This window comes from Corvus kubaryi, unplaced genomic scaffold (assembly GCF_017639235.1).
Source record: "Corvus kubaryi isolate FWS band 111438036 unplaced genomic scaffold, C.kubaryi_AGA036_p1.0 133, whole genome shotgun sequence".
NCBI lineage: Eukaryota > Metazoa > Chordata > Aves > Passeriformes > Corvidae > Corvus > Corvus kubaryi.
In genome coordinates this window covers 27,868,290-27,888,556 of record NW_024580667.1, presented here as the reverse complement: position 1 = coordinate 27,888,556, position 20,267 = coordinate 27,868,290, and the positions used below count along the sequence as shown (strand labels likewise).

At 38.7% G+C, this 20,267-nt stretch overlaps 1 protein-coding gene across 10 annotated transcripts in view; it reads right to left on the bottom strand.

The window, feature by feature from the left end:
* Window positions 1-20,267, bottom strand: part of INPP4A (inositol polyphosphate-4-phosphatase type I A) — a 73,726-nt gene that overhangs the window by 24,422 nt on the left and 29,037 nt on the right. For 2 of the 10 annotated variants that reach the window (XM_042040939.1, XM_042040920.1), the window contains exons 6-19: window positions 19,600-19,718; window positions 19,369-19,485; window positions 18,280-18,359; window positions 16,739-16,850; window positions 15,706-15,796; window positions 14,881-15,028; window positions 11,911-12,041; window positions 11,461-11,565; window positions 10,581-10,689; window positions 8,921-8,938; window positions 6,230-6,413; window positions 4,524-4,742; window positions 3,271-3,409; window positions 351-383 (exon numbers count right to left, since the gene is read on the bottom strand). In XM_042040939.1, the coding sequence (XP_041896873.1) occupies window positions 351-383; window positions 3,271-3,409; window positions 4,524-4,742; window positions 6,230-6,413; window positions 8,921-8,938; window positions 10,581-10,689; window positions 11,461-11,565; window positions 11,911-12,041; window positions 14,881-15,028; window positions 15,706-15,796; window positions 16,739-16,850; window positions 18,280-18,359; window positions 19,369-19,485; window positions 19,600-19,718 (1,605 nt within the window). Of the gene's footprint in view, window positions 1-350; window positions 384-3,138; window positions 3,410-4,523; window positions 4,743-6,229; window positions 6,414-8,920; window positions 8,939-10,580; window positions 10,690-11,460; window positions 11,566-11,910; window positions 12,042-14,880; window positions 15,029-15,705; window positions 15,797-16,738; window positions 16,893-18,279; window positions 18,360-19,368; window positions 19,486-19,599; window positions 19,719-20,267 lie in introns of all 10 variants that reach the window. The other 8 variants (XM_042040948.1, XM_042040930.1, XM_042040873.1 and 5 more) reach the window with 6 other exon arrangements.

Below are 20,267 nucleotides of genomic sequence, written 5' to 3'. Positions count from 1 at the left end.
AACAGCCCGTGTGAAAGGGCATGTCTGAAATGCCACACTCCCACAGACTTCAATGACATTTGGAATAGGCCTCAAACCACTGTCACCTACATCAGTTTGCTAAAACACATCAGCTGGAGAAATCAAAGAGGCCATGAACATTCGCTCTCCCATATCTGGACATACAAAATGACCAGATACCCCCTGCACTCTTAGGAAATAATAACTTCTCAACAGCTTAGGTAACTCACGTGGTGTTGCAAAGCACTGCCATTTCAAAATGGTCCATCTTAAAGCAAGGCACTTGTTCAGTTAACTATGAACAAACCCCTGCAGTTTTCAGAAGAAGCAGAAGCCATGAATGCACATACCTGGGGCAGATTCTTCCGGAGTAGGGCTGCAATCTGCACAGAAATGGAGGGGCAACATGCATGATTAAGGAGCAGCAACACAGTCTAAACACAAGCAACTCAAATGCTCAATGCCAGGGTTCTCAAACATTTTCACTGAGTGAAGAGGAGCTCAGCAGAAATACTCTGTTGCCCATAGGTACCGAGGGCATGGGCATCTCCTCCACTCCATTGTTCTGATCAGAGGAACACCTGGATGGGGACTTGGAGGAAAGCCAGTACCTGCTAGCTCAGAGGCTTGCTGTGGATTACCAGCAAGTGCACTGTCAATCCCCAGTGATCCACAGGGCACAATTTGAGAACCACTGGTTTACTGCAATTATAGAGTATGCTGGCAGTAAGGCTGCTAAACAGAAAAGACCAGCAGTAAGTTCAATGCACTTAACAGAAAATGACATTAAGGCACCCACAATGCAAGAGTGGTAAAAAACCAGTACCTTGCTACCTTAGTCAAATCTGTTAACAATTTCTGAGATAATTAACAGAAACATTAGAATGTATATTAAGGGCTGAAACCCCACCAGTGAAGTCTCTGAGTATTCCATACTCACTTCAGAGGGAGGATCAAGCTGTCAGATGAAAATATACAATGCCAACAGTAAAAAAATAATGTATACCCTGTTATAGCAAGTCTTGCATCAATGAAAAGTAGTTTACTAAGCTAATAGGATTTAAGCTTCTGTTGTTTATATCTAGAGTCACTAGTCAATGAATTACAAATCTGAACATAACAACATAAAATATAAAATTCAACTAGTGTGCATCAGGACAATCATCTCAGCGAGATAATCAGAAAAAACTTCTCAGTAAATTAAAATTCATCATGTTCACTAAAGAAATGATATGTCCCCATGTGATTTTAGTAATGAATATCTAAGCCTATAGCATATGTACATTTGAAAATATATTTTTTAAGTTTCCTTTCTACTATTTCAGGCAGTATTTTCTTTCACAAACATTCATTTCTAGAGAGATCCTCTAAAGCCCTTCAATAAAATTTTACTGTCTCTCTCTTACCAGTTCTGGAACTATCTTGCTTGGCTGGTTTTGACATTGCTTTCAAAATAATTTCTGTCTGCTCTCTACTCATTTATTCAAAATTCATAATTACTAACAGGAAAAACATTAATTCTTTGAATACACAACAACAAAAAAAGTTGTGATTCTGAACTTAGAGAACCTTCAATTCTGCCCCAGGTTCTGTCAGTTAAATAGAAAGATTTTTTTTTTTCCTACTTTGGAGGAAGAACAGGGAAAAGTTACAAAAATTCTTTGCACTAACAAAATCTTTGGTAAGGTCACGCAGCCAATTCCACTTTTACATGGCATAAGTGTCAAGATACAGAGCAGATTTAAAAGATCCACTGAAAATGGAAGAAAAATATTGTTCTAAGGTGTTTTCAGCATAAAATTGTCTTGGGAAAAGCTTCTGATATCACTCATCACACATATTTCCTGGGCTTTCTAGTATTAAAAATCCACAACATTTAATCATTCATGTGAATGTGCATTGAAGGTTACTGATTAAACTTACATGTAAATACATATAAAACTTCATGTAAACTAGCTAGCAAAAAAAATATTTATAGGTATCAAAGTGGTAGAAGAAATTTAGTCAAAGATTAATAGCGTACATATTCTGAAACAAGAACCTACTCTCCTATTTTTCAATAATACACAAAAATATCAGTCTAATCTAGAACATGGTTGTCTAAGATACTAAGTAAACTACATGTAACATGCAAAGCTACACAAAAAAATACTAACATTTATTTTCATGTCCTTTTTGCTTTTTTTTTTCTTAAGGCACTGCCTTCCACTGCAACACTAACAATGTGATGGACATGAAGTCACAGACACACGTAAGGGACAAAGGGCCATCAAATGATAAGACAGAACAGGACAAAGGAAATGAGAACACAGATCAGTCTTTTTAGAGCTTCACTTCGCACACCTGCGCTATTAAGTGGCCAAATCATAGTGACCACATGTAAAGAATGTGAGAATATGTCAAATAAGTACATAAGTAAATGAAATAATTCTGAAATTTAATGCACAGCTGCCAAACTGTCAATCTAAACTGATAAGGATATATTTCATTCACATGCTCACAACTTTACACTGGGTTCAATACAACATCCAGTTGACCCTAAATTTTGAATGGATTATTCAACTAAGAGCTTGCACTGCCAATTACTACCTTCCAGCTACAAGAAGTCTAAATAATGGAATGCCTCAGCACCACAATTTGGGTTAAAATTTGCTTTGAACTCCATTAGGTTCATCTGAATTCAGCTCAATCTAATGGGACTGCTTGGGCTCCTCTCCCGTGCTTTAGCAGTCCAGCTGGGACCATCAGTTTTTCAGTAGTGCCTGAACTTGTCTCATGATTTAATTATCTGTAATAAGCTTTGATTGCTGCAAAGAAGCTGAAGCCAACAGAAAAGCTACCAGAGGTGGTGTGTCATGTGATAACCCATACAACTGCTTTACCAGCTTAAAACACACAGCGTGAAAACCAAGAGCCACTGTCATCAATGGATTTGGCAATGATTTCAGTGGGACCAGCATTTCAAAATAAGTAATGGGCTTAGCAGCTCCCAGTACACCAACAGCTCCCTCTGCCTGACATCACTGCTTAACACCACCACTGAATTAAAAACACACAGAGGGCTGTAAGGGAGGCTTAGGAATGATGCCAGCACACAGGAAGAGAGCAGCAGTGAGAAGCAGTGTCTGGCATACGCACTTGTCTTGAGAGAATGGCATGCACAGGATGGTGTGGATGAAGATGGTGGTGAGGATGATGAAGGTGGTGAGGATGATGAGGTCTCATTTAAATCTTCTGGATTTATCCAGTAGGCACGACTGTCCCGATTACCTTTCTTACTAGTACTGCTGACGTCACACTGGAAAACATCTTCACAGCTGTCACTTTGCAAGCGCTCCTTCTGGAGAAGTTTGTCCACTCTCTGTATGATACACTCCAGACTTTTGTCGACGTTCAACCAAACTTTCTCCTTAAAAGAAAACATTTCTTTTTCAGTTTAAAACCAAAAGAGACGTTGGGTAACAAATCCCTTGGCAATATATTTCCTCCTGGGATTCTAGTCATAACTCCTCTGCAAAGCTTCCTCTGGGCTATTGTGGTTACAGGTGTGCACACACAAATTATGGATATATAAGTAATGTACACCAGGATGTCAACAATATGTAGTGACATGACTTGTGTGGTAAATAGCAAAGCTATTTTCTGTGTACGTTTGCCAAACAATTTTAAGTTCCTCTTCCTGCACTATTATTCCAATTTCTAGATGGCACTATTGTTTACTCTTGAAATGTTTGACATAATTGTATACAATCACACATCTTTTTTTTCTCTGTAACTCAGTGAACAACAGATAAAATTACTGTATTATAACACTGTCTAAATACTGAATTAGCTTTATTTGTATCTTATTACTGTGACTTTGACTGTAAGTCAAAGTATGCCAAAATAATTACAACTAGCAAGGGTCCATTTCCAAAATGAATTGAATCTCTTTTAAAAATTGGTATTTCACAATGTTAATAATTGCTTTAATTAATGTTGACTATTTGCGAGATTTAGTTAACTTCTGTTTATTTAACACAGTGACAGAATTTACACAGTCCAATTCTCATTTTGATTGGCAGTGTGGTAAGGAAAATCATTTAAATACATGGTGCAAACAGTTTTAAAATGCTGTTCATAATCAAAGCAGTGATCAACTGCAAGTTCTAAATGGTTACAGGGGAATTTTTATAAGAGGAAGGCTAAATTGCATAGCTAGCACACACAAAATACACTTTATCTGGGAGAAGTGCAAAAGCCCATTGTAGTACGGTCAGTTTTTCACTTTAAAAGCTATTTACTTTCTCTTGGACCTCACCTTAAAAATGCTATGCACCTACTGTAACAATTTCCACTGTTTAGGAGACCCAGAAATATTTATTAAAGACTGCTTGTATTCCCATGCCAAGGAGTAACTGCCAGCAGGATAGAGACAACATCTTTGCTAGCTGACCAATACCTCCTACATACTCATCCTATGCATTATTAAAAAAAGAAAGTAAAAAGAAGAAAGTATTCATCACTCCACTACACAAACATACCCATTCCTCTTCATGCCAGTCCACCTGCAGAGAAGATCGGCTATTTCTTCCCGTCCATCTGGCCACAAGTGTATCTTGGTCATTCCTTAGCATCACTTGTTCTCCTTCTCCAGAGGTTGGAGATGCTTTTGAAGCTATATAGTCTGGCCTTGCAGCGTTCAGTCCATGTATTGAATTTGCCAACAGCTTGCAGTCACAGACTGTGACAAGTTGCCGGGTCTAAAAAGCAATAAGGCCCCACATTTTAAAAAGTTTCATTATTCCATACACAATTTATACTGTAGTTTTTCAAGGAAGAAAGAAGTAGTATTCTGTAAAAGAAACTATTGCTTTAAGGCGCCTTTAGAATACCTTTACAGAATGACCTTAAAAAATAGTATAGGATCCCAGAACACAAATGATACATTTCCAAAGCCTGTACTACCACATTAGACTTGCAATTGTTGAAAATTTCACTAAGGAATGTGCAATTCATCTTTATTTGCACTTCATTCTCCATTTGATGAAAGATTAGAACAATGTGCAGACACATGTGCAGTGCTTGAGCACTGGAATGGGCTCCCCAGGGAAGCGGTGGCAGCACCAAGCCTGACAAAGTTCAAGAAGTGTGTGGACAATGCTCTCGGGCACATGGTGTGAGTCTGGGGGTGCAGGACCAGGATGATCCTGACTGGTCCCTTCCAACTCACTGTATTCTATGATTACATAGTTCTTTTACCCCACACAACAGCTGCCACACCAGAAGGATCAAGCTTCACCCCAATCATCCTGTCCGAAATCAGAACAAGACTTAAGAGGAGGGCTGAAGGTATAACCCACTATCAATGCAATTTGTTCCCTGTCTTATTTAGCCATGCTGTATTATAGGATTTCTGTAAGCCATATGAATATGAAAACTATGTGGCCTATGTGTCTACTAAAAAACCAACAAACAAGACATTAGTATGTTATATATACACATAATCCAGTTGTAGAAAATCCCACAGCTCAGTTATACACTGTACTCATTTAGAGTATTATAATAAATAATACATTTACACAAGGTCGCATTATATAAAACTGTATGCATATCCCTTCCACTGGGACAATTTACAGCAAGCTGATTTGCCACTACTGCTGTTTAGAACCTTCAGACTGGCTTCAAGGACAGAAGGGGTCAGTAAAACTGTATTTGGGTTTTTTTCTCCCTCTAAGGTTGTGTTCAGCTGTGGGTCCAGTCTGGTTTTTGTTAGCACACATCAAGAAATAACTGGTTTACATCACTATAATTCAAGCAAAGGCTGTGTCACCATTATTCCTTATTTCACCAGTGGAAAAATACAGAATTGTTTCATTAACTCTCACACAGTTGCTGCTGCTTGACAGATGACTCAGAACATTAAAAAATCCCAGGTGATTATGGAGAAAAGGATATAAAAGAAAGTGAAGAATGCACATTACTGCAATATGATTAATGGAGGGAATCAGAGGATATTGCTCTCCACTGCACTTTCAACAGGAGGTGAAGGCAAGGGTGTGGAAAGTAGGAGACAATCTAAATAAAACCAGGAACTTTTAAAGGCTGATACAATTTTTTTTTTAGGACTGTGCATGTTACAACACACTACTGAAAAAGGTAAAATAGATGTTTCAAGAAAACCTACTAAAAGCACAGACAGAAAAAAAACTACACTGTGCTTCAGCAGGGAAATGAATTATTCTCCTACCTTATCTGCTAGGATGGCAAGTGTTCTTTCAAGGCCATTAGCTGATCTATCCTTGGCAGCTCTTGAGAGCCTTTCTGCATAGTAACTGACTTGTGTTTTCAGGGTGTTGATTTGTGCAATAATTTCCTTTGCTCTAACGATGTCCTGTGGGATGTATATTATAGACTGGGAACTTGTTGAAGTGCTGAAAAAGAAAGACTGATTTTAGGGGGGAAATTGATCTAGAGGTACACACATTACAGTGGCATGCTGGGGAATTAATGTCAGACAACAAAAATTTACCTAAACTAGTGATCAACAGTGAAAGTCCAGTGGGCAATTGCACAGCAGGAACATGATCCTAGAGACTTCTCTGCCTTTACTGAAAGCATTCAGATGCAGATTTACTAATCCCTAATACCAAGGGGCTGTGGGCAGAGTTTGTACACCAGAGGGACAGTTTTGCTGAGGAGAACGTGGGTGACAGATTTTGCCATCAGATACAGACCCACTGTTTGCAGAGACATCTTGCTCCATTCTCCCTCTCCTTACAACACAGATACTTCACTGAGGCCTTCACTGAGGCCTGGTTTACAAACATGCTTTATCACGTATCTACTAACACCATGAAAAGAAAATCTGTGCTCCTTCTAACAGTGAAATGCCACCCAGATCCATAATACAAACACTGTGGTATTAACAAAAAAGTCCTTTTGCTAGTATATAATTTCCTCTATTGCAGACCAGGATCAAGTTACACCAGCACAAGCAATTTTGTGATACGTAAAAAACCAACACACATCTTCAGGCTAATCCAAGGACACTGTCCTTTGTGTAGTGTCTGTTCACACACACTTAATTTACTAAACTAGGGACAAACCTATCTTTATATGGGGATAATGCAGCTACACTAAGACTGCTTATTAGACAGTGGAGAATAGTTTATGCCCTTTTAAGTTTAACTGTCTGCAGAAGTTGCTTATCCAATCCTCAACAGACGCTCTATAACTGCTGGAAAGAGAACAGCACTTCCAAAGGTTGATTTAATCCCACCTGAAAAAGTCATTCACAAAAGCTGCCTTTTAGCTTAGAAAGTTACTCAAAGCTGAAGCTGTGCTCTTATTAAGTATGAACTATTTGGAACCAACTGACCACTACTCCCTTTGTCAGGCAAAATGCTGGGGTTTTCCTTCCCAGTAGGAAAGGTACCCAAAGACCAGGCCTTTACATCATCTCCAGCTGTGACAAGTATGATTCATGACATGGCATCAAGCATGAGGTGACACCAATTGTGTATTATCTTAATTTTATTTTTTTTTTTACAGTCATGAATGGCTTCAGCATAGTAACAGCACAGAAGAACCTACTGTTTGCACCAATCTCAGCACTGTTAAATGGAGACAGCCATGCTGAGAAGCTACATGGAGAGAAGTTTCTTTTCCAGGCACAGATACCACAGATCACAACCTCCAAGGAGTGTGAACTCCTCTGCTACCCTTAGAGCAATGCTGTTAATTTCTGCAACGTATCTGTGAGGTAGGACAGGAGGGTTGCGTGGGGCACACTTTAAAATCATGCCACAACTCCAATTCTTGTCCCTTAAAGGATATTAAGGCAAGGCAGAAGCTTAATGCCAGTATCTGCCTGAGCTCCATTACAAAAGAAAGATGAGGGATTTGTTTTGAAAGGACGTAACTCAGAACTGATTCTTGAAAGAATTTCCCTGTTTGTGCTCTGGTCGCCCACCCAAGTGCGGCAGAGAACAACCACTCCCCAGTACTGCTATGCCATGCAGCAAATTAATCTCAGCTTTTAGGACTTTCCCTGTACTTGATTTGTGCTTTCTAGTGACTGGTGATCTTAGTGACAATTCCTCTGAGCAATTTCTTTCCACGACAGTGTGGTTAACATGCATAAAGACATATTTGGCAGAAAAGGCCATGCAGCATATTGAGATTTGATTTAGAATTATTATATTTTTAATCATAAACATTTGCTAGGATGATTGGGGGAAAAAATTTATGGTGTGAAGTTCACGTATACTTACTTTCCAACCTGCAATTGCTTTTTCAAATGAACAGCTCTCATTGTATTATAACAGCAAACTGTAACACAGACTTAAATTCTCAGTGAATTAGGGGTTCAACCTTAATAAGAGTAATTTAGAGCAGAACTTCTGCATTTTTGAACTATCCAGTAATGTCTGCTTTTGATAGCACTGAACACCACAACATGAGAAAAAATAAACAACAGTTATGTGAAAATGTTTTAAATAAAGACATGGATTACAAAAATATAAACCATGCCCAATCTATCACTATTAAGATTTTAAAATACATAGAATTATCTTAATTATCTGCCATCACTGGCAGAAAAGTTTCTCATTCCAGATAGTTTTCACTGGAAATAACAAAGGAAAAGATATAAAATCCTTGTCTTCTGATTTTCAGTTTTTTAACTTATGATCAGAGAGAGCCAGGAAACTAGCTGTTCATTGCAAACAAACATTGCAGATGAAATGAAATTCATTCACACATCATGTTCTACAAAGCAGCTACAATTACTTAGAGCACAATTAGGGATGCCATGATGCTTGACATTAAAAAGCCCTGCACACTCTAAAACACACCAGATCTCTGCCAAAGAAAAGAAAAATAAAACAACCCAGAGAACAGAAACCCTCTATAGAACCCTCAGAAACAGAAAACTCACCAACACTCCTCATAACTGCTAAAAAAACAAAAAACCAAAATAAAATTAGCAGATTGTTAGCAAATACCAAAAGCAGAAACAAAACAAAGTATGTTTGGGGAAATAACTTATTTGAGTCATTTTTTCAACAAGGTGGGTACATGAACTTGGAAGCAAAAACCCACAGATTGCCAGATGACCATGGGATGATCTGGGGAAATGCTGTGAATGTACCAAGCACAGTTATGCCAATGAAAGGAGAAGGAACTGAATGTAACAATGAAACTGAGGAGATGGATCTCAGTTCTACTACACTGGTTTTTTTGATAACATAGGAGTACTTAAAATGAAAGTTGTTCTTCAAATGTTGAACCTGCAGTTTTCATGGACCCAGAAGGAACAGTTCTGAAAAGCTTAGAGGAAAAGTACCGGATAGAAATTAAACTCTCCAATCAACTTAATTATTGGGTGAGGGGAAAAATAACAAATCCACATGGGAAATTAGCTATTGCAGAAGTAAGGACCACTTCAGTGGCTACTCTGACAGAAGGAGGCTATTTCAAAAAGCCATAGTAGTATCAAACAAACAGAAAGGGTGAGCCTGGCATACCAGTGTTCCCAGGTTTACATTTTCCTCTATGCCTATCCCAGTGCACTCTCTAAGACTGAATAATTACACCAGGTATTTTTGCACCAATCTTTGTATCAGTACATATCTGACTGATGTTCACAGGATGCTGCTATTCATTTCTCTACTGCCAAAATTAATTCTGCAGTTGGTTCCCACGTCATTCCCTCCTCTCTATCAGCTCCAAATCCTACTAGTCCTTTCTTTGGAAGGGCATTGTCAAGGTCTCCTTTCCCCTGACTACGACTCCTTGTCCTGCTGCTCTTGTTTTCTCTCCAATGCTCCATACAGCAGCAGAAGCAATGCAGACCCTGCAGCACTCTGGTTCCTCTGGGAGCTGGAGTGGGTGCCATGTTAGCAGATGTGACCTTCCCAACTTCTGCACCTTCCTCTAGCTCACACAGTTACACTTCTACAGAGGTCACTAGGCAGTCCCTGAAGACAAAACATGGGGGTCAGGTATCCCATCTATACAGCAGAGGCCAGATTCAGAAGCCTAAACTATGCATAAACTTTAGGCAATGCAGGAAGACCTCCAGCAATAGTTTCAGAACTAAAACCATTCTGTCAACAAGGAATTTACCAATCAGGTACAGCAGGTTTCTACTAAAGAGAGCTCAGCAACAGGACCTTGAAGCTATGAGAGGGGTGAAAGTCTCCTGAAAATAATGGGTTGAAAGCATGATGTAGTGCAGCTGAGGAGGTTCAGCAGACAAATGTTCTGACCCACAAATAGGCAGAACCCAAACCCAGCACCTAAAATAACTAAATTAAATGAATCAACAAGCATTCAGAAAAATCGAAGTTTTCATAGAAAGGCTCTTAGAAAGCGCCCATCACTAAACAAATAAATACAGTAATATAAGGAGGAAACTTACTTCCCTTCCTTTCCTTGGAAAAAAAACCCCACAGAAAAATCTTCAATACAAAATATTGTATAGTAGTACTATTGAATGAAATAAAAACATAGAATGGAGTGATTTTCCAAATAACTGAGCATGGACCAGGAAAAAAAGGCACAATAATAGCTGACACAATAGCATTTCTACTTACTGTTTCTTTGCCTCTTCAAATTTATGCAGCTTTTTCCTCAAGCCACCTGATTTAAAGCCTTGACAATGAGCTGCTGGTGCTCCTATGGTGACTATGTCGTAGTTCTGATCTGGGATGGACAAAAAGGACTTACAAATGAAAACTTGTCATCTTTAATGTGGGCAAACAATTGTGTAAGTTCAAAAACTTTTCTGAAAGTAATTTTTGGAAAACTTTGCTGGTGTTTTGAAAGACATGGAAAACTGAGTTGTTCTAGAGGCCCTGGAAATCCATCAAGTACTTTTTGAGGTGAAAGACCCATACATGAATGCAGGTCCTCTGTTTCTTAATCTATTGACAGTGAAAAAGAAGTCTTGAACACTGGTCTTTATACAAAGCCTGACATTATTGGAATCCCTCACATGGACACAAGTGTGTCATGGAGAATTACTGTTAAAAGAAAGGAAAACCCAGGTTATTTATGAAGAAACAAGCTTGATGTGAACAAATGTTACTTTGCATAACTGTACATGATGATTCCAGAGAAAAAGCACACAAGCTTAATCAGAAACAACAGTCAGAACCTTTGTTATTCTGCTGCAATACAAAATGTCTGGAAGGGACACAGCAACTTAACCCAACCCTAGTACAAAGGCTAACTTGTGCCACCTAGAATTCGTTAACTCCAGAATCTAGTTTTGCCACCTGTAGAACAGCAGTAATTATACTTACATCTCTTCTTTTGCAAAGAGATTTGGAATCTGAGAATAGAAGGTGCTATAAAAATGCCAAGTAGCACTACTAAAGTAATTTGTAGAAACTTGGCTGTATGGTTGAGGATGGAAATTTTAAAAAATGGAGAGAAAAGTAGTAAGATAAGCAAAGAAAGGGAAACAGATACCTGATCCTCCATCATCCTGGACTCTCATCCTCTGTATATGTAAATTTGTAGGAACGAATTCCAATTTTTTATCAGCTTTCAAGCTACTGGCTTTAAATGAAGGACCTGAGAAATGCAAGACAAAAGTAAGCATAAAACCCTTCTCCTTGTGCCTATACTAAAACATTTGCTATGTGCTGAAAGTAAAGCAGAGAAAATTAAAAAAAAAAACGAAACAAAATCTCTCTGTTACTGTTCACACTTGTCCTCTACTTTCAGAGTAAGATAAGAGAATGAATAAAGCAGGTAAATATTCCCATGTAATTAGCAAACTCACAATAAATATTAATAAAGACAAGAAATATAATAGCATTTTTTACTCATCATAAAACATTCTGGGTGCCCAATTTCAGAGAAGCACTAATAATAAGGCAGAGAAGAATTTTTATCATTTTTATCAAAAAAAATCACCTTTATACTGGTGCAGGTCAGTTAGATTTTCCTGGTAAGTTAAAATAATCGTTTGGTACTGTGTAACTATTTGTCGACGAAGGCTTTCCCAACAAGGAGACAGTTCTCCCAACTCTTCTAGTTCACAAACCCTGGGGCAAAAAAAAAAGAAAACAGGGGGGAAAGACAGGTGTTTATATCCATAGTCCACTTGACCAAGAATGGCTTTCACATTGCAGCAATGGAGCACCATCCTCAGCTGACACATTCTCAACATACGGTGGTCTGAGCTACTCACCAGACTGGAAATGCTTCCAAACACATACCAAAGCACAGCCCAGAGCACAGGTTGAGCTCTAGTCCGAGATACATTGCTTCCTCACAGGCAGAATACACTGTGCTCCCCCCAGGAGCCTCAGGTGTTGGTCAAAAGCAGAGCTTCCCACCTTTCTGCAGCTCTCAAACTATATGAGGATTTGTAAATGATGGGAACTGTCATCATGTCAGGTGACTCGGGACAATGGGGACCTTGTAAGGACACCTTACTGAATTGTGGTGGCTCTTTAAATAAGAACTATGACACAGATTAGGTGGGATATTAGCACCTATCAGATGTTGGGTACAAGGATTCAATTCACCAGTAAGGTACGTAGACAACAGTTTGCAAGGCCAGGGAAAGCCTAAGAAGTATAAGCATTAATAAGGGTTTGGAGACTGAAGATGAGCCAACAAAACCTTCATCTGAGATCCAGGATTTTGGGCACTCAGGGTAGAATAAAGGATGACTGGATATCCCCAAATACAAACAGGAGAACCCCTGGCTTTCCCCTTGTACCCTGACTGCCAGGTTTCCAGTCACACATGGCAATCCTGTGTTACATACTGTTTCCCAGCAGTGCTGCTGAGAAAACACTCATGTCACGTTTGTATTACTGTCTTCTTGGATTAATACATTATTCGGAATAAAGAAAGAAGGGTAAAAAATAAACAAGTCAACACCAGACACAATTCAACAGCACATTGTCCCAGAAAGGTAGAATAATCATCTGTCAAAAGGATCCAGCAGTTCTATTTGCAGTTCTCTCAATATCTCTAATTCGATCGTTTTAACCAATTGTGTATGTATAATTTAAGACATCATTTCACAGAGCAATTCCCACTCCACGGTACTTAGGATATTATCAAAAAGAACTAAATTTCCAAGAAAAACATCCGATTGATTTGCCAACAGGCAACAGCATATAGTATATGTATTAGTGACCTGCATAAAGACACTCCCAGTTTCATCTTGAAACATGCTTTCTCCATAAGATGCTATTATGATTACCTCGTCAAACTCCCTGCTCCAAACCAGCCATGCACCTGAGCCCTGGTCTTCCTGAAATAAATTCACAGCTTAACACTTCAAGTTTACTTGTTTGTCCCATAGAGCCAAGACAGCAAGGAATATGTATGCCATAAATAATGAGGCAGTCAAAATATCACACCCCTCAGTTACATGTTTCCTTTCAAAGGGCTCTGGCCCAGAGGAGTTTTATCTAAGAGACAGCAGTTGTGATTATCCAAGGACATTTTAAAAGTCACCAGGATGTGAAGACAGAAGCAGCTGTGCTTTTGTAGCTGTCTGTCATTCCTCTGGGCTGCAGCACTGAGAATGGAGAACAGAGCGCTTGGTCAAATCTGAGTGACTCTGAATACAAAGTGTGATTGTGCACGTTACTGAGGGTCACCTCAACAGAACAGAGACAAGGCAGCCTTTCTCAGTAATTACACAAAGGCCTATTTACCTTTGAGCCACACCACCCAGTGTACATACACAAGGTCATATTAATAATCACCTGGGCTGTTATTAACCTGTACCTGTTTACAACAGGCATCCACTGATCTCTGCATGATTTTAGCAAGAGCCTCTGAACAGTCATATTTCAAGGCTAAGCCTCCAACTTCACTGTCTACAATCTTACAGAAAGACACATCTTTTCCCTCATTCGCCCTAAATTCTCCTATCTTCAAGTCCTTAGACTACATCCATCATACACGGTACCTAATGGATAAGCTTGGCAACTCTTTATTATTATGGTTGTACCTCATAATGAATAGGTGCTTTTAAACCTACTGTGAGAAAGCTGTAGAGAAACAAAGACAAAAAAAAAAAATAACCCTTGACTAAATGTGCAATGGCATATCCTTAGCCTGCTCCATCAAGGTTGTAGCAGGATACCTGAACAAGATACAGCATTCAATCTCTAGAATCTAAGTGCACATCACTAAAAACATAACATCAGAAAAAAGAATCAATGTGAAGTTCAGAACCTCAATTAGTTTTCCCATGCATTATAACAAGTCTGCATCTTCCTGTGAGAATTTATCATTTTCACAAAATATGAAAATGAATGGATTAACCCATTATTTTATTCCACAATATCCCAAAGGAACTGAAATGTCCTAATATACAATAGTAAGAGCACTAGTTAGTTTTACTTTTAATTAAGGTCAGATTTAGTTAAAGTCTATAGGATTGAATTCAAACAGAGTCAAAATAAAATAAAAGCCCAATACTCAAAAACACAGCTAAAATTCTTTAACATTCCAATCTTGGCCTTTATAAAGAATACATAAACCATTAGATTGGCAAAACACAGCCTACAAATGTAGGGAAGAAACACTCATAAAGGAGTATGTTGCCTGGAAGAGAGTTAATTGCTTTAGAAAGACGCAAATTCATAACAAACCTACAAATTGCTTAACAGATTTCCTTCTCCCTCCCACCTTCTAAAATGAGACAACGTCATTACTGTACTACAGCACTTCATTTTACTTGCTTTTATTCTGCTTTGTTTTCCATTCAAAACTACTCTTCTGACTCTTGAAGCCATTTCTTATCTCACTGAGTAGTCAGTGCATTAACACAAATATATTCATTCCTTTGTAACTCAATAACAGCCACATCACTGCTGTACTACTGCACATGTAAACCTTCCCAAAACTCACCTTGCTGCATCTTCTTCTAGAAGCAGCTTCACAAATTGTCTGGGGATGTGCAGTGACAGGATGCTCTCTGCCATCTGCTCCAAGATTCTCAAGTGGTTTCCATCAGTGGTTGGGAAACGATACATTCGGCAAATCGCACCACCAAACACTAGAGAATTAAAACCATATTATTTAAGACTAGGGTTTGATTTAAAAGTATACAAAGTGTCTTCTTTCTTAAAGTAAATGGCTTCAGTTCATTAACATGCTGAAACACCCTGCTGTAAAGATCTGGTTTAACCAGGCATCAGTCTACCTTTTCCAAGCATGGTCATTCTGCAAGGACTATTCTTCAAGTGTTTGTGGGAAACGACTCCACCCCAAATCACTTAAAACGCTACTAAGGAAATTAAATGGAATACATATTTAACTTTTAAAATGCTTTTTCTTTTCTTTTTTTTTTTTTGTCTATGTACTGTGCATTTTCCTCTCATGCAATCTTTTCCTGGAAAACTAACCTTTCTGCAAGATTCTTTTTTTAAAGCAACTTGTCCCTCTCCTCAGCCTGCAACAATTGCTTAGGAACAGACCATGAAATTGCATAGAAAATGTTATATTACAGTCAACTTAATGGCAAAAGTCTGCTTCTGCTGTTTTTACAATACAAAATAGTGCATATGATAAAATGATTTATTCTGGTATGACCCTCAAAGGACTGCTCAGTCAGCAGCCTGTCCCTATTCAAGTGAAACATCTGCTGAAATGCCCTGGGGCCACAGGCACACAGGGAGAGATTAGCTTTTATTGATGCCTAAAGCTTACTTGTTACAGCCCAGGACAGCTTACCAGATTTCAGCAGTGCATCCTTCCGCAATGAAGCATATTTGGATCTGATTCCTAAAGACTCTGTTAAACTTTCATCAACTGGCAACACAGTCTGAACAAAAACAAAAAAAAAAAAAACAGAAACAGTAAAGAATGAAACCTCAGTGCCCGAGCAATATGCAGTGATGACCTATCACACAGACTTCAAAGAAATATTCAACTCAACACATGCTTTAAATAAATATTTCAAATATTTTAACTGTGGACAAAAAGTATTGCAGGCTGAAATAATAAATCCTAAGCATTTCTATTAACATCTACTGCACAGTTCAAAATGCCACAAAAATTTTCATCCAGCCTGTCAATTACTTATGTTAGCACAGTTCCAGAGTCCTTACAGGTACTGCATCAATAGGCATGAACAGATCTGGAGGATAAAAAGGGATTCTAATGCACACTGTGAATCTAATACACATATAAAAGTGCAATGATCACCAAGATATTCAAAACATAAGGTTTACAGAATTAAATATATGTCTAGGCTGACAAAGTGCTGCAAACATCTGCTCTCAAACAATTATTTGGGGATCGGGAAAAAAAAATCCAGTAGTAAAGTAACCTCTTCAGTTTTACTAAAATTCTGGGAATTCCCTAGCAACCTCATCACAGTTTTGCTTAATAGCACTTTCCAATTCACAGTGTGAAATGAAATACCACATCTCTCTGAAACTGGTTATCCATGCACAATGTACACCAATTACTAGTATCAGAAGCCTCTTCCAATGAAGAACATGACTACTTGATACCAAAGCTTAATCACTTGATATTAAAATTTTTCCCAAGACTTTTAACCCCACACATGAGCACCAAGAGCTCTACAAAACTCAAAATGGCTTCATCACCATTAGGCTGCTCCTTACAGCATTTTGAAAATGTAAAGCACTACTAAATATCAAGATGGACAGGGAAGTTGCCTGCAGATGTCAACCTAGCTTGTTTCAATGCTGGCAATAAGTCTGCACCCTTCTAAATTTGATATAATGTTCATACTCACCCTTCCATTAATTGTATCAGGTGACCTTGTGACTGGAGGCCTTTGGTCAGATTTTTCCTCCATCTGCCATCCTATAACTGTGATGTTACCTACACGGTCACTTTCAGCCGACCTGCAACAAATACTCTGCGTTGAGATTTTTTTGGAGGAGGACCTGTTCATCAACAAGGAAACACTTATAAAAGGCTATTGATCTTCAAACTTAAAGAACATTTTAAATAGGAAGCTTTTCAACTTCATTTGGAATAATTTTATTACAGCTTAGTCCAACAGGAGAACATTCCCCTTATTCTGTAGGGATGCTGTACGGAATTGAAGGCAGCCTAAAACCACACATTGTTTCCATGCTTCTGTAAAACCAGAAAGAGTCCACATTTTACAATTAGGCAAAAGCAACTTACATTGTGAACATTATTGGGGGAGATATTTGAATGTACATGCACATGTGTGTGGGCTGCCTGTGCATTTCAGTGTCTGAAACCAAACTTTTAACTCTCATTGGGGCAGTTTAACTCCAACTGGCACAGTTGCAACTAGCAGATTTTGATAATATGTGGACCAAGCAGAAGTACCACCAAATCTTCTCAACAGAGAAGTCAGTCAAGGTCACCAGTTATCAAGCTGATCACACCTTGTGCTTCTGCAGACAGACTATTTAGATTGGGAAAACTGGGGACCTGACATTCCATAAAGAAAAACTGATGCTAAAAAGAAGGATCCTGAAAAGAAGTGGTCTAGAAAAGAAGAAGATCAACACTTTCAATGGAGGTAAGACCCCTGAGGCAGAGAAAAATCCTGGACATAAGAGAGTTGCGTGCAATTACAAGAGATCTTCAGGAATCCGGGCACCAGCACCTGAGACAGGACACGAACAGCTGGGCAGCTGGACAGCAGGAACCAACACAACTTTCTGCCCCACCTTCCCAGAGCAGCAGCTATCTCCCTGCTGGGGAGGGAAGCCAGCACCGTATGCACACATGACAGAAAGGGTAGCAAATAAAGTGAGTGAGTCAGAGACAGAGAAAAGTAGGGCAAAAGCCACTCTCCTGCTGGGTTTAAAATACACACAGGTACCCAGATCTATCATGAGTGTCATTTATTCTGTCTCATCCGTGACATAGTAATTTTGGCAGAGACATCATGTTATTATTTTAAGATGGAGTCTAAATGGTATTTTAAGATAGCTGTTTACATGTAAAAATACGCTGAGACAACTAAGACAAAAAAAAAAAGTTGCTGGAACAGGCTGCTGGGGAGGCAAAAGAAATATGCACACAAGGTGACAACAAGAAAAGGTTTAAAAATCATAGAGTATACTTATAGACAGTGCTCTGTTCTCAGCTTACATATAGTTAAAGGTTACATGACGATGAGAACAAACACATGTATTCACACACTTTGATAACCAGAATATACTTGATACCAAAACAAGAGAGTTTAATTAAGTCCATTTTCAACTTAGTCATGAAATAAGAGGTTTTCATCACATCTTAAGCATGTTTTGAAGAACTAACACTTAAATGAAGGAAAATATTACAAACCTTAGTGTTATGTGCAATCTGTGGTACTTCTCCTGAAGAAGATCCTTTACGGTGAACGTCCCAGAACCCAACAAATACATCTGAAAGAAAATGAGTTCCAGAACTGTATTTACCTTTACAGTGAGCAAAGGCTCTGACCACAGCACTGAAGTCTAAAATATAATTATTATGCATAAAAGTCCAGGAGCAAAAGCATAACTAAATATGCCATACATAACTAATTAAAACCTCTTAAAATTTAATATATTTGGTAATCTATAATTTTTTTTTTTTTCTGGAGGACAATATGCATTTTTGTTTCTCTAGGATATGAGTGGAGGCACATCAGTATATATGAGCTTAGGCCAAGCAATACAGGAACATTGGAAGCAATGACTGAACAGGGCTGACACTGGATCCTTGACCCAAACTTGTCTCCTCCTGAAGAACTTACCTCCTCTGGAGGTATTCATTTTTCCCTAGAGCTTCCCTATGAAGCACTGAAGAGAGAGGGACAGCTCTGCTGCCCCTGAGGGACCCATGGAAGAGAAGACACATGGGGCCTGTAACAGTATTCTGGACAACAGTCTGAGAATAAATGGCCTGTATTGCCAACAGATCCAAGTAGCAACATGGGAGCGCTGACACTGAAATTTTTTTCAGTACAGGAACAAACCATACACCTGAACAAAATCTAATGTATCAGGGCAGGGTGATTTCTGAAATTTAGCTGCTGCGTTCCAAAGGACAGTTTCATTATGGCATTTTGGCACAGGCTAGAAGCCTCGGTTAGGGGCGTTGAATCCTATTCATGACTTAGTTCACTAAAGATGTCCACAATGTAAGAGCACAAGTGACAGGACCTTTTTAACTTAAATCCATGGTTTCCAAACTTGCTGCAGACAAGCCTTATTTGAGAAAACTGGCAATGCTTCTCACTCTGCCAAATCAATCTCATTTGTTCCTCCTTTTCCTACCCATCTTGTTTTCTGTATGATCAGTGCTGCTATCCCTTTGTTTACTTCTGCAGAAGTTACTAATTTTATCTCTTTGCCTCTCATTTCCTTGCTCCACACTGACTAGGCAGGCAACAGAATAAAGAAAACTTACTGTTCCCTGAGATCTGTCTTTGACATCATACACGGAGAGTTTGATTTGTGTCATTTGATTGATAAGAGAGTCTTGGAAAAAGGCAATGCTGCTTAGAAAGATAGGATTACTTGTTCCCTGTAATCATAAACAAAAAGCCAAAAGTTAATGTAAGGTGATGTTTGTTAGGAAGAAATGATTCCTGTGCTAGCTTCAATTTTAAATCTAATCTAGAAGTACCTCAGCACTTACCTCAATAATTTCTGTCTGTGCATGCTTCGTCCAGAATGCCTGGGGAGGTGTAGTTACACTCACTGCTACAAAACTATTTGGTTTTCGATCTAGCGATGGAGTTAGCAGCTCACTGCAAGCTTTAGGTATGCAACAGATAAATAAATTTAGATTCAGGATCTTTTTCACATTGCTGTAAGACTCTACATTTTTATAAAACTACATTATATACCCTGAGCAATCAAGCCACAAAGGGCTTAAAATTCATTCTACCACCACACTGTAAAAGCAGACATGACTCACCTTTGTGCATGCAAACAGTAAACATGCAATCAGATCAGTCTGGCTCCAAGCTCTAGAGCTGCAATTTAAACTTGTTCTCTTCTAATACATGCCTATCCACTCCCTGGCAAGCTCATTCTAACAGCCTACATGCATAGGTTTTCCCCTGGGAATCTCATGAGCGTGGCTGCATTTGATTCGAAGTCACGCTCCATTAAGCCCATTATCAAATGGCATTTGCCCAGGGAGAACCAACAGAAGCGCCTGAACACTGATCAAGCAGCAAGCACTACTGAGGAAAACCAGCTTGTAATTGTAAAATGACAGCAATTTATTTCCTCTGAAATGTTACTGTGAGTTTAATTGCTGGGAAAGGACTGTGGTGAGTAGGAAAGAACTTTGAAAAA